The sequence below is a fragment of the Epinephelus fuscoguttatus genome, linkage group LG7 (genome assembly GCF_011397635.1).
Source record: "Epinephelus fuscoguttatus linkage group LG7, E.fuscoguttatus.final_Chr_v1".
Classification (NCBI taxonomy): Eukaryota; Metazoa; Chordata; class Actinopteri; order Perciformes; family Serranidae; genus Epinephelus; species Epinephelus fuscoguttatus.
The window spans coordinates 32,289,407-32,303,927 of NC_064758.1; the positions used below are offsets into that span (position 1 = coordinate 32,289,407).

A 14,521-nucleotide genomic window follows, 5' to 3' on the forward strand; every position below is an offset into this window, starting at 1 on the left:
ACTTGTCTACAGCCACACACATACACGTCTTCAGCGAGATACCTCACACTCTGGACAGAACCAGTCGCCCTCGGGCTCGGCTGGTAGTTTGAGGCACTTGGCGTGGTACACCCTGGGGCAGAGCTCACAGCAGAGCACCTGGCCCTCGCGGTGGCACAGCCAGCAGTAGAAGTCATTCCTGCCGTCCTGCGGTACAACATCAACAGGGTCTGTGGTGAGTGCTGGCTGCTTCATATAGTAAAAGGGACCATGTCTTAGCTCTGACTGAAATGCAGGCAAGAGAAACAGGGGGGCAGGTTTCAAAAAACACGCAGGAACACAAAAAGGTGCAGTGCAACAGAAACAAGACACCAATAAGGTGGGGTAAGCAGGGTAAGCATAGAGGGCAGTTAAGTCTATAAATCCAACACAGCACAAAAGCAAACAAGTAAACCAAACTGGTCATGTGACTGTTTCAACTGTGAGTCTAACCAGACTGAACCAACAGGTTTAAGGGTGTGACCTTGAGGATAACTGCTGTTTTTAATGTTATAATTAAACAGCTCATCTTTCACTTGAGAGTAAACAAAATGCATGATATGGTTCTATGATAAGTACCCAACTGGTACTTAGCTGATGGACACTTTAATGGATGAATAGAAGCTGATGCATCTGCTTTCACGGCTCGAGGCGATGTTTCACAGTCCAAATCAGTGTTAGGTATTAATTCACACGTTGTGATAGCATTCAATTGCAGCTTATTTGCCAATCAAAGCATATATAACACTGGTCCATATATTACACAAAAATGCTAGAATTATCTTTTAATGTCATGCAAGTTTGACAGGGGACAAAAGGGCAAAAGGGAATCAGTCAGCACCACATTTAGTTGGCAAGCACAAACTGAAACCATATGCATCAGAGTCATACATCAAAAAAATGCATAACACTTGGATTCAGCCAATCAACAGAATATAAATGACCAGAATTTAGGCCTGTCACGATAACTACTTTCATTGGACCACATTCTGTCCCAGAAATTATTGTAATGAACAATATTATTGTCATTTTGAGACCATTTTATGCCACTGATATGACTATATAATAACACAATAATGCAAGTACACCCTTTTTAAGAGCAACAAACTTTGAATTCTAAAGAAATAAAGATGTGAATTTATATGAGAAAGTACATATAAAATTGGCACTAACCACAGCATGGTGGTGCCGTGGTTAGCATTGTCGCCCTTCTGTATGGAGTTTGTCTGTGTCAGCGTGGACTTTCTTTGGGTACTCCAGCTTCCTCCCACAGTCCAAAGACATGCAGGTTAATTGGTGAGTCTAGTTCACATTACAAGATTTTCACCGCAATTTTGACGTCACAGAGGATCTTGAGAGCCACCTTGGGTCGGAGGTGAGTCAGCAGATAGTCTGCCATGACGAGTCCTCATGTGTGAACAAGCCTACGAGCAAGTCGCCCCCTCATCTGTGACTGGGACTGGATATCTGGCATGCTAGAAAACTAGAGAAGTCTGACACGACTGACAAAGAGCATCAGCCAATGAGAGGCGGGATACGTCCCACATCAGCACGCAGGAGGACGGAAGAAATGTGAGGAGGACAAGCCGCAGGGATGCCACTTGTCAGGTCTACTTATTAGCTGTGACTTTGAGCTTGTTTCTAAAGTGGAGCTGCTTATTTGGGCTTGCTCTCTAAACGGCATCTTCCTCTACATATATCTGTCTAATAAGTTATTTAAACGCATGATAATATGTTGGACAGCAGTCACTTCTCTTGGGCTTGTTTTCATAGCCCTCTCCCAAGATCTGGCAACACTGACAAGCCGGCCGGCAAGCAACAACAACAATGGCCGTGTCCACAGGATCATGGGGAGCACGTTGTGTTTGGACCCAGGATAATAAAGAATATCCATGCCTTTACAATGTGTTGTCTCCAAGTTTGGTGACGTAACCATATTTTCTGGGGCTCTGTCGGCGAGGGCTCACACAGGTCGTAACGCAGTTGGCGAGACTCTCGCTGACAGAAACACACGTCACCAGGTATGAAAACTCAAAAGATTACGATAGTCTCCGTAATGCAAAATCAGGGTGAAAATCATGTAATGTGAACTAGGCTTAAATTATCCGTAGGCGTGAATGTGAGCGTGAATGGTTGTCTCTCTCTATGTGTCAGCCCTGTGATAGTCTGGTGACCTGTCCAGGGTGTACTCTGCCTCTCGCCCAGTGTCAGTTGGCATAGGTTCCAGCACGCCCGCGACCCCTAACAGGATAAACAGTTACGGAAAGTGAATAAATGAATACATAAAATTGTAGCACTTATATATGAGTAGCCTACAATTTGGCCTTCAAAAACAAAACCAAGTGATGCCTCTTACAATTAGTAGACAAGCTCAGCTATTAGCAGGTGTGCTGCAGTCGGCTACCGGGGATGGATGGTCTTGGACACGGGTGGTTTACTGGTGGATTTACGGAGTGGAAGATTAAATTGTTTAAGGGTAAAACCCCAAACTACAGGCTTTTTGGCTCGTTGCCAGGTATTGGCAAACTAACAGGATTATGTCTCTTTCAATCCAAAAGTGCTGCTGCCGGCTACCAGTAAGCTATGCTGTGTTGTCTATAAAGTTTTCAGACTCGCAATTCGGCGGGGTTGGAGAGAGGAAAAAAAAAAAGAGAAATGCTGCACCCAATCAGGTAATGGTCAACACAGTGGCAGTAACAAGGTCAGCATAATGATCAAGGTCGTGTCCATATATTGTGCGAAAAGTTAACGTAATTATCTTGACAGGTCTACTGGAGGTGTTTGATAAATATATGCAAAACATCTAAAAATAAAGTAACTGTGAGCTGAACATGCTCTAAACCTACACAACATCACAACAAGACAGAGCAGGAAACATCCATACATGTCTGCCCATCTTTAAGCTGACAGTATAATACAGACAAAAAAATGTGGCATGCTCTCGCAGGCAATGTGGCATCTCTTTTGACAAAGAAAGAAGTCCTGCATTGAGTTTTCATCTCAGCAGTGTGTGGATGCCTCCAGTCAGTTTGTTACAAAATATTCTCAGTCTGGTTCAACAATGTTTTAACAGTTTCTACAATCAGGCTTCCACCTCACCATCTGCATCGCCAATATCCCGTCTCCAGAATGTTCACGAGCATGGGTCAAAGTTTCTCCCATCAAGTCTGTTTTTATAGATCACAACTTTTGCATGGGAATTGGCGTACGCCTTCTTCAGGCCTCGTTTTGTGCATATGCAATGTTTATAAAGGAGACCCCTGGTCACTACGTGGTATTACTACCTTTCAGGCAGTCTAGGTTAGAAAAAGACTAAATGTGCCAGTAGAGCCCCACCAGAAACGCTTATTGGATGGCTGTATCAACAGTTTGTTATTTTCTGAAACCAACAATCTGACATTCACATCCACTTCACGCCATGATCGGCCAGTTATGTGGAGATGAGAAAGAAGCCACAGTTTAGCTCCTCTCTCAAGCACTCATTTTTCTCTTTTAGCACAACTATTTGTGGCACTTAACAGGTGTAAAAAAGGAGACACCGTCTGAGAATGAGTAGTTATCCCCGTATGAAACATCTATCATGTCTCCCCCTTCTCCATGACAACAGGCTTTTCACTCCACCTTTAATGCAGCCATTCAGAACAGCTATACACATTTTTTTCCGCAGAGGACAGACAACAAGTCAAACTAACTACTCTTTTTCAAGCATAACCCGGCCCTTAACATTTTGTTTAAAAATGTAATGTTTATTGCCCATTTAATGTGATGAATAGCTTTGCAACGTGGGTGGAAGACGAGGCTGTCCAAACTCATGTCGCATTATTTTTCCTTCTTTGCCTGATGGCCCTCTGATCATTTTCTAATTAAATATGAAATTACACCGATGCACAATGGAATTTTTGTTTTGTCCTCTGACTGTAAAGAAGGATCCTTTTCCTTTTGTGGAATGCATGAAAAAACGTCAAAGAAACGCTTGGTTATCCAAAAGAAAGTGCCAGGGGAGGAAACCCTGAACCCCGCAACAGAGATCTGGGCTAATTCCCGAATGTCCTCAATCCCTAGAAACATCCCTGCATGCACCTGACCTGTGGGGGGCTGCTGCGATTGGATTTGCCTCTTGGCAAAGACAAGTGAGGTCAGCAAATGTCGAAATGAAAAATGGATTGATGAATTTCCCTTAATTTTGCTACTACAGCCAATTGTAAACCACTTAAAATGAAGATAAAGAATTTCAAAGAAAGATGAGTTATGGGCATTTTAATGTTGATTCATTTTGTCCGATAAATGTTATCAGTGTTGTTTATTAATTGTCCCTAGCCTCCTGTTATTTTGCAAAACAGGCCACTGGGCATAGCTCGTTGATTATACCTGGAGCACGCCACACGCCACCAGCCTTTGAGAGCACGCCGATCTTGAAATTATTACACTTACCTGGTCTTTGTTGTTGCAGTTGACGGCCCCAGGCTTCTTCTTTTTCTTGAGAGGGCTGGGTGAGGTGTCTGGGGGAGAGTGTCCATTGGAGGAATGAGTGGGACTGGACACCTTTCGCTTCACTGGTCGTTCCGCTGACCCCGGTGGATCAGGGACTGGAAGCAGAAAGACAATCAGGTCATCACACGATGGGAGACAGACTCATATTTTTCACTGCACTCAAGACGTTGCACAAGCTTAAAGGAGATTAAATGTGGGTGCCATGACAGTAATTAAGCTATTCCTTGAATAAATCAAGAGGATGGAAACAGCCACAATACATCATCCCCATCTTCCTACATGCTTAGAGCTTAGGGAGACCAAGGAAGTTAAAATGAAGTCAGTGTCAGCTGAGACATTCGATGGTCAGATGTAGGATTTTGTCATCATGATAGTGTAATCCTGACAGCAATTCCACTGATGTAAAAAGCAATTATTGAAGAAGGTACTTCTACATATTAAATTACCACTTTATAGTAACAAATAGCTCGAGGGCTCCCTCTGAACTAACAAGACCCTGTGTTAAGACTTGACACAAATGCTACACAGGCAGGCAGCCAGGCATGATGGATTATCTTTGTAGTCCTGAGAGACCAACAAAATGCATCACACTGCTCTCAAAACTTACAGTAAATAACCTCTACATTTTCTCAAACTAAGATGCCTTAGATGTTAAACTCTTAATGCGAGGTGCTCGGCCTTAGAGACTTACCTTTGGATCGTACAGATGCATCCATCCCCTCTACCACATCAGACTCTGTCTTTATCTCCTCCTCAGCCAGACTGCAGAGCACCGAACAAGAGCACACAGAAACACAGAAAGAGAAGTCAGAAAGGGTGTTCAGAAACCACATCAGCATAACAGTAAACAAGTGGAACACCACCTAAGGCACCCGGGTCCCAGAGGATCTGTCAATAGGGATTCTGTAGGTTTCCATTGTTATTGTTTTCATCTAATTTCAGCACGTCTCTGACACCGTGCAACCAAGTTCAAATCCTTTCCATATCATCAGTGACAAACGAGTCTGAATATGTTCTTTATGTTCCAAGAGGAAGAATGGTAACAATCACCATGGCAACGCTCCTCTCCGCTCAGCACAAGTTGATATTCACAACAACACATAGGGCCATTTTAGTACCCTGCACCTCTGTCCTTCAGGAGACATTGCAGCTATAGATTGTAGTCTGATAAGGTCGTGATAATTGCTGTGCTTTCTTTATAACACATGCTGAACAGACCTGTATTAAGAAGATAGTCAGAGGGAGTTGGTCTCTACTATGAAAGGGACAGAGTCTCATGACGATTAACAGTATACCTTTCTGCAACCTCTTAAGCCCCTTCAGTAACAACAGGGTGACCCCGAAGGATTTGAGCCCATTCTTGGAGACCAATAAAAAGAGATCTATCTAAACAGCTTTAACAAAGGTTTGTGTAAATATTGTTGGTCCTAATCTTCACAGCATGTATATTTAAAGCAGCTTTCTTGGCCAAATTTGTGTTTATATCACTACCCATCGCCCAAAATGTAAATTTGGCACCATCATGTTTTCTATTTAGGAAATATTCACATACATAGTTGTTTGATTACATAAGCATTTTGTTTGTTTTTAAAATCAAGCCTTTTCTACAGCTCTGTTTACGAAGCTGATATAAACAGACCAATATCATAGATTATTAAATCCATAAATTATGGATCAATCCAAAAGTGAAAAACAGTATCTCTACAGTATACAGCAGGGGAAAGCCTGATTTCCCAGGTCTCCAGTCCCACTCTCATCTCATTTCCTCTGAAGAAAAAAAAAAGGTTGAGAATAATAGGGATTTGGCGATAAATGAAAGTCTTTGGAGTATTTGGTTCCTCTTTTGTCAAAGCAACAGAGGGCCTCGTCCCAAGGATGTAGCCTTTATTCCCAAGCCCTGAGAAGAAAACCCTCCCAAGGACCCCTGACAGGTCACACACTTGACCAGTTCATAGCTCTGGCCACAGCTCTGGTTTCCAGCTAGGATGATGGGTTTACAGGCTACGACTCAAAGGTCAACCACATTTGTGGGATAAGCTTTTCTTTCTCTGGTGAAAGTAAAGGAATGTTCTTCGTGTCCCCTCCTCCACCCTTAAAAGACACATTCCGACCAAAGTTGATCAAATGTCACGTCTCATGATAGACACAGGGAGGTTAAAACACGTATCCTTAAGGGTTTAGGCGATCAGATACAAAAAAAGATAAGATGTGATCACATCAGCTATTAAACCTATACTCATTTAAACATCAGTCAGCTTAGATGTTTGCTTTACAACGAAGTTTTAACAATGATCTTCTTTCTACCGGACAAAATACCAGATAATGTGACCAAGCAACCACTTACAATCAACAAGGGTTCACCTAATACATTCCCTGTTATCTCAGACTGGAAATCACAGACAGCTCAAACTGAAACTGAAGAGAAAAAAATGCATCCTAACCTGAGCTGTGTGGAAAATGCCAAACATGGGCTGAGCAGAGTTTCTTTAGAATTATGGCATATGGGTATCTTGTTTCAGCTTGCCAACAGTCACACACACGCACACACATACACACACCCAACCCCTCCGGGGCCTTCCTGTTCCGGACTGAGTGAACAAACGAGGCCCACATGAAAATAAGACAATGTTAGCCAAGCTGCTCTGCTACGTGTACCACAGCCCTGAAAAGACAGAACACGCCATCACTAGGCAGAGCTGCTCAACAAAGTGCCACAACCCTATTTTATATACACACTCAATTGCAAGACATTGCTGCAACTACCAGGAAGACAGGATGACCAATAGTAAAAAAGTATGCTGATCCAAAGGACATTCTCATGATCCATCACACATGAAGAGTTAAGCAAATAAATCCTCAGCAGGTTCTGGGATATATTCCAGAGAGACGCGGGTTCAAGAAAACAGTGACAGCATTCCCCTCTGCAAGTAGTACCTGATGGACAAAAAGGAAACAACACTGACTCAATGCCTTTAGATTCCACTCCTGTGAGAGACGAGCAGGGTTCTCTCGTCACAGAAAATGGAGGCCACAGCTTGCTCCCCTCCCCCCTCTCCCCCATCCCCCACTCCGAGGCTCAGACTCAGGCACTGGCACATCCATGCAGGAGGACCAGAGAGATCTGTGGAGATTACAGTCCAACATTTTAAAAAACACGGCTGTGTCAAGACAAACCTCCACGGCCGATCACAGAGATAGAGGAGCAAACACAGAGAGGAGGAGAAGCGAGAAAACCCTGCAAAAATGAGAAGCAGTCAACTCTCTCTTTTTTTTTTATGTCTTCGATCTTAGCTTCCCTCCTTCCCTGAACACTGCTGTCATAGAATAATTAGATTTCATTTTGAAGAGAGACCATCACTGTGAAGCCACCTTGAGATCCTGGCAGAGCTGGTGTCTATACTTAAAAAGAATGTGTGGTTTTTACACATCAATCAGACAAATATCTGAATAAATGGCCTCTCTGTGTGGCAGCCCAGGAAAAATATTCGATGCAAACATCATTATTGTACTCTGTGCACTGGAGCTGCCATTAAAGACAGTCGGGATTAATACCATTGAGTGCAAAACATCCTACTCACTCTGCTACACAAAACCCCAGAGACATTATTAGGATTTAGAAAATGACAAGAGACATTTAGCTTTCACAAGACCAACAACCACATGCAGAGAAATTCAGAAATGCATACCATTAGCTTTTCTTGACATCAACAAAAACATAATTAAAAACAAGGTTAAAATGTCTCAGTTTAAATTTAATAAAATGATTTTAAAAAGCCTGTTTTAGCATGACTGCTTTACAATGTTAAAACAACATGTCAACACCAAGCTACAATACAAGTACACACAGAAACTGTATTAAAGAAAGATTTGACCTGGATTTTATATAAGGCTGTAAAGGGTGAATCAAAGATGGCTGTGGAATTTTCCAGAAGGCCCTTGCACTCCCTGCTGCTCTCCCTCTGATTGTCAATCTTTAACCTCAACTGCAGCTGCAATTGGCTGTAGGGCCAACAGGGTGGAACATTATTGGTCGGCTGTGCTATGCCACACGGATCACAGTGTGCAGGCTCCCCTCTTCCTCTTAAAAAGCATTTTTTGCTGCAATGCAGAGATTTCCCCCTGCATAAGACGGTTTATATTCCTTGAGTTTAGCTTGCCCTTCTTGACTGTGACATCAGAAACCAGAGGGGATTTGAAAAAAGCCTTTTGGGAGATTATATTTGTGGTTGTGATGCATAACTCAGTGGCTCTGCTATTCAACCTCTGCCGTCCTGTTTAGCAGCTACGTTGCCTCAGAAGCAGGCCCACGCAATTTCTCCCAACACCACGTCGTTACACATTGCTGACATTTCTGACTAGCGGTGTAGCATGTATGTTACAGGCTCAGTCAAGCACTGTGCGGTAACTCATTACTATTCAGAGGTAAAACTTATCTCCTGGTTTTTGGTTTTACACAGAGAGGGAATTAGCCTACGAAAAAACACTGATTGTACTGTTACTATTTTCTGGCTGTCGTGTAGATGAAACATGCCTCGTGTCAGGCCACAGGAGGAAAAAAATATTCTTTGCTTCCCCCACGCAGTTGAGGCTGCTAAAACGGAGATATATTATGTAACACAATGTACAGTCAGCGCTGCTCTGAGAGATATATAATGGCATCAAACAGTGAAGCGTTTCCTCATACGTCTTTGTGTAGATTCCTCATAAAATATCTTGATAGAAAAACTGCTTTTGTTAAAAAATCTGTATCTCATGTATCACTGACATTCCTGTTATGTGTAAAACAGAGAAGTACCATAGAGAAAAAGGAGAAAATATCGCATTGCATGCAGACAACATGTACAAACACACACGTCATGTAAAAACCTGTTAGGTCTTGTGTTGTTTCTGTATCCCTGCTGTCTGATCTGTGAAGAGAGGACTGGAGTTCTCCTGAGAAGAGCTCTCTAAACACAAAATGGCCACTGTGTGTCTGAGGATCAGAGTGGAGGAAGCAGTTTCACAATAGTGCTGCAGAGAGGACGAAGCCCCGGGCTGTAAACTCATGGCCTGTGGCTTTAAATAGAAGTAATATGTGTCTTATTTTTGAAGATTTGACAAGAGAAGACTTGGAAGAATAGGATCACCCTCCGACAAAAGGTTAGTTTCATATGAGCTCTTCCTCTCATCAATATGGAGTGCAGAAACCCCAGTACTGTTGCCTTGAACATGTACCACGTCATGCAGTTTGCAGTTTCTGAGAACATATTTTTATATACAATATTGAAACTGAAAACCAGCACTGAGTTATGCCCTACACTCCTTGTCCTCCTTACAAGCACATCTGTTGCCCCCCACGTCTCTTCCCCGGCCTGGCATGACACACACAAGAAAACAGCACAGAGCCAATCCACTTACAAAGGGTACATAATACCCCCCCTCCTCTTCCTCCATTGCCCATCCCCCATTCTTTCTCTGCCAGGCTACAACACAGGACTGCCACAACAGAAAGGAGATGAGGGTGCCATTTTTAAATCTAACTCTCCTTTGCATTATAAAAAAGGAAAAGGATTTGCCATGGTCCACTCTGCCTCCTGTATGGCAGCCTGGTTGTCTGAGGCACCCATGTGACCCTGAGACACAGAGAGAGAGCAAGGGTGAGAGTCGTTACCCAACCCCCCACCCTCAGCACTGTGGAGCAGAGAGGCCTGGCGAGGCCTCCAATCCACCCCAGCTCCTCCTCCTCCTCCTCCTGCACACTAAACTGATTTTTAAGGTGTGCACATTCATCATGAGAAACCAACAGTCACCACAACGACAAGAAGGAAGCCATGTTGTTATTAGAGAGTTGAGATAAAAAAGACAGAGCTTACCTCTGTGGATGCATGGCTGCCTGACACACTGTTATGTCAACACTTATAAAACATGGAGGACACTCTCAGCCCTCAGCCGGGGAAGGCTCCGCTCTTCAGGCAAGGCGATCAGGCCCCAGTGTTGTTAGCCAGATCCTGACTGGTCGCTTTCCTCACAGGCAGGATACAAGGCCGCGTCTGATTGGCCGAAATGTTTCCTGAGTAATTATCTTTGTTCAGTGCAGGCAGGGGCAGCACTGTGAGTGTCAGAGACAGGGGAAGAAAAATAAGCAGAGTGCTAGGCCTAAAACCACAAAATAACATGATTAATATGAGTATTTTTGACATACAAACCCCGTGTGACAACCTTTTGAAGCCTCCAAGTGTAGAAACTGTCGGTAGTTGTCTTATTTGAAGACTTGAGAAGTAGAAATAGCAGCATGTAGACTGTGAGGAGCAGGACACCATGGCTTCTCTGCACAAGCCTCCATTTTTTTTTATGAGGAGAGGGCCTTTGTTTAAACTCCTCCCTCCCTCTTGGCTGTTTCTAGAGAAAAGAGAGGCTGTAGCTCCTCACCTATTTGGGCAATTCTGTCTGCAAACAAAGGAAGAAAATTAGGCAGATAAAATGAGAAATCATACAGTCAAAACACTTTCATTGTGTGTTGTAAAAGACAGGGGAAAAGACAGAGTTTTGAGGAAGCTATGCCTTTCTATGTCACACATTACTGTTGTTACTGTACTTAACCTTAATGTATAATGCCCCAGTGAATGTTAACCAAACACACAAACATGTTTCCAAGCCTAAGTTCAGCAAAATGTAGAAAATACAAATAAAATAAAATAAATATGTATCCATCTCCTCCTCCATGAGAAGGACTACCAAAACTGAAATTTGAAAAACACTGGAAGACCTTAGTAGAAAAAGTACGTAGGGGTTTGTTTGTTTGCCTGTGCTGTTACAGTAATCATTAATAATGAAACACAGCTGGATAGAGCACCTGTTTTTGTTGACATTTTAAAATCAGCAGCAGTGAAATACTGGGTGATAAAACACAAAATTAAAATAATGTGGCATAATGGAGTCCTATATAACAACCCTACTATGAATACAATTTTTGGTAAACTAATAATGTTCTTTAATTACTGAGACAAAATCATTTACTAACTCAACTCCTTGGTAAATTTTAAGGGTGTAACTCATGGTGTTAAACTGGGCTCCATGGTATTTAAAGGGGTTTACTCCTACAAACATGTAGGAAAAATGTGTAATATAATGCAATTCATTACAACACTAACATGAACCACTGTCTCTAAAATTGCCATAGTGTTAAGTCAACGTTGTAACACACTTTACATGCAATTACTGCGTTAGATTATTTTTCTAACGCAGCACATCTGTGTGAGAGTTTTTTATTTTTCAAACAAACATGTCTGTCCTGTCCCATTTTACTTGAACATGTCATTGGAGTAAGGTTGGGGTTCTCAGTGTCTTTGAACATCCAAAGTTTCTAAATTGTTTTACTTGGCATCATTTTTTTCTGTATAAAAATATAGCAGAGAATCATCACAAGATATAATAGTAACGCTTAGGGGAGTTTTCAGAGTTTTAGGTGGTTTTCTTGGTAATCTACCGAAAAGTGTCCCAATTCCCATCTTCCCCCTACAGCATAGTGAAGTGTAAAGCTGCATTAAATGGTTATACTCAAGCAAACTGAGCATATTTCAAATTGTACTTACAATACAGATTAAGTGTAAATAGTTACTTTCACTCTGTAGTCTCAATGGGACTGTATACAGTAGAATCTGAAATTCCACATACAACACTATACAAACATCACCGCATCAATATTCACCATTGACATTACACAGGAAACAGCTTTGTGAGCACCTTAACAGAAACTGAACATCAGTGTCACAGACGAACAGTTCTGTTAAAAGCAAGGTTTTGTATTTTGCATGCAGTTTTCATTACATTATAAAGCAATTTCAATTTTTCTGTTTCCATTTTTTCCAACACAAACTATAGTCCCAACGTTGTAACACACTTCACATGCAATTACTGTTTTAGACTATTTTCTGACACACATGGTTTGCAGCCCTTGTGGTTTGCAGATGAGACTGAGTCACTGACAGTTGTTCCCAGTGTCTAAGCAGGGGGTTCAAAATATTGAGGGAAAACATGGATAAAACACAACGTAATTAGCTTGTGTTTTTTGTTGAGCACTCCTGCTTAGATAACACAGTCACTGAGTGGCGCTTAATCGTGATACTGTTGTAGAGAATGCATATGAGAGCCACGTAGCTCTTGTGAGGTTGTGGCAGAGAGGAAAAAAAGTTAGTCGCCCAACGTGGGGCTCGAACCCACGACCCTGAGATTAAGAGTCTCATGCTCTACCGACTGAGCTAGCCGGGCGGTGTTTCAATGCCGGATCACTATCCTTTTTATAACTGAGTCGGCATATTATCATTGATAATATTTCATGAATGTTGCGTCATGTTGTAGACCGACTGGTATGAAAAAGGGAGGGTTACCTCAGGTCCTGTCGTCCCGCTTCTGTCTCATACTGACCTCTAGCGGCAAAGAGCAGGGAATATTTTATTTAACTACAGTCATCTGAAGGTCTTCAAATTAACGTTTGACTGCGAACACTCGAGTACATCTCTCAAACTGTCATCGTGTTAAACGGCCAAATTAAAGCCACAAAACACTACTACTACCACTTACACAACAACTAACTAAATTTCCTGCCGTTCGCTCATGTATTTTGTAAAAGCTTTAGACAGTTAAACGGATAGCACAGCCCCTACAGCCCCCCAAAATACTTCTAATAACGGTTAATAACGGTTAGCCCAATTAGCTACCTTAGCTTCTGTGGCTTCAGTGAAAACGTTAGTTAACGTTAACGTTCGATAATTCGTGTCAAAGCAATGACGGGACCGTGTATCTTGAACACTGTAAACGTTAGTTACCTGACGGTTGGTTTCCTCCGTTAATTTTTCCGTGACCCACTGTTAAATTAGGGTAAATGAGTTAAAGTTGCCGTCATAATGACATGTCACCGCTTATTAACAGTTAATTGACTTGGTTTGCCTTTTAAACGGCATCGAATGAAGCACAAAAAGGGCTACTTCCGGTCTTCGTCTTCTTTCTTTTCTTTCAAAATAAAATGCACCTACGAGAAAGCAGCACTGTTTCCGGTATTTCTGTCTAAGTGGTGAAAGACGGTACATTTACCTAAATACAGGTTGTAAGTTCGATTCCCAGCTCCTTCATTCTTGCAATCTTACTTTGGTACAAAAGCACGGTTAGAAAAATGCACTTAGCATATCCTCCTGAGACCCTGTGTCCTCATATGAGGACATCACATTTTGGATTTACTGCACCTTAAACTTCATTCTGCTTAACCTAGATTGTTGTCCTTGTTTGTGAACACTTTTTTGTGCAGTCTAGTGGTAGTAAGAGCACAACACACTAGTCCAAGTGAAAACAAGATGACAGCCGTCTCTGCAAAGTCAGTCTACAGCTGTTCCCAACTCAAAACTGTGTTGTCCAGTTCCATGTTAAGTTTTGCCAAGACTACCGTCATTCCCTGCATTGTTAGGCCCTTCAAAGAATCAATCTTAGTGGTTCCCACTTCACTGGACACAAGTGTCAGTGTAAAATTGTCCTGTGTCACGGGGCTCTTCAGTCTTCCATCAGCATCAACACTCTCCTGCTGAATAGAGTCCACACTGAGTTTGAATTGTGGTAAGTGGGTACCATTTAATACATTATTCCATTGCACAAATTACCTTTTAATTTTTAAAATATCCAAACAGACTTTCAAGATCACCTTGTCTTTTCAACACTAACTTTGGGGGCTTTTGGTGATGCCGGCCTACAACAAAATTTTATAAGTGATTAAAAAATCAAATAAAGAATCTATATTTTTCTTTCAAGACAGAACAGATTTCCCTGGAACAAAAGCATTTTAAATCCTTAAGTGTTCACACATTAAAGCAAAAGAGAAAGTAATATAAATACTTTATTTCCTGCTATGTTGCATGGCCAAAAGCCTGTTTGTTAGGTCCCATAATTCCTATGCTGGTATCAATGCGTCAAATAGTCTGTGGTCTTTTAATGAAACACTTTATTCAGCGGATCTGAGGATAAAAACTACACAATAAACACACATTGC

At 42.0% G+C, this 14,521-nt stretch overlaps 1 protein-coding gene and 1 non-coding gene across 10 annotated transcripts in view; both read right to left on the reverse strand.

Moving 5' to 3' along the window:
- Window positions 1-13,467, reverse strand: part of LOC125891706 (protein kinase C-binding protein 1-like) — a 29,926-nt gene extending 16,459 nt beyond the window's left edge. For 2 of the 9 annotated variants that reach the window (XM_049581154.1, XM_049581153.1), the window contains exons 1-7: window positions 13,314-13,467; window positions 10,691-10,935; window positions 10,362-10,597; window positions 9,907-10,121; window positions 5,201-5,271; window positions 4,450-4,604; window positions 43-264 (exon numbers count right to left, since the gene is read on the reverse strand). In XM_049581154.1, the coding sequence (XP_049437111.1) occupies window positions 43-264; window positions 4,450-4,604; window positions 5,201-5,271; window positions 9,907-9,956 (498 nt within the window). In that variant the 5' untranslated portion in view covers window positions 9,957-10,121; window positions 10,362-10,597; window positions 10,691-10,935; window positions 13,314-13,467. Of the gene's footprint in view, window positions 1-42; window positions 265-4,449; window positions 4,605-5,200; window positions 5,272-7,443; window positions 7,487-9,375; window positions 9,790-9,906; window positions 10,122-10,361; window positions 10,598-10,690; window positions 10,936-13,313 lie in introns of those variants that run through there. The other 7 variants (XM_049581155.1, XM_049581156.1, XM_049581158.1 and 4 more) reach the window with 7 other exon arrangements.
- trnak-cuu (transfer RNA lysine (anticodon CUU)) lies at window positions 12,684-12,756 on the reverse strand. Its single transcript has one exon. It is a non-coding gene; the product is annotated as a tRNA-Lys (tRNA).
- Window positions 13,468-14,521: the final 1,054 nt, after the last annotated feature.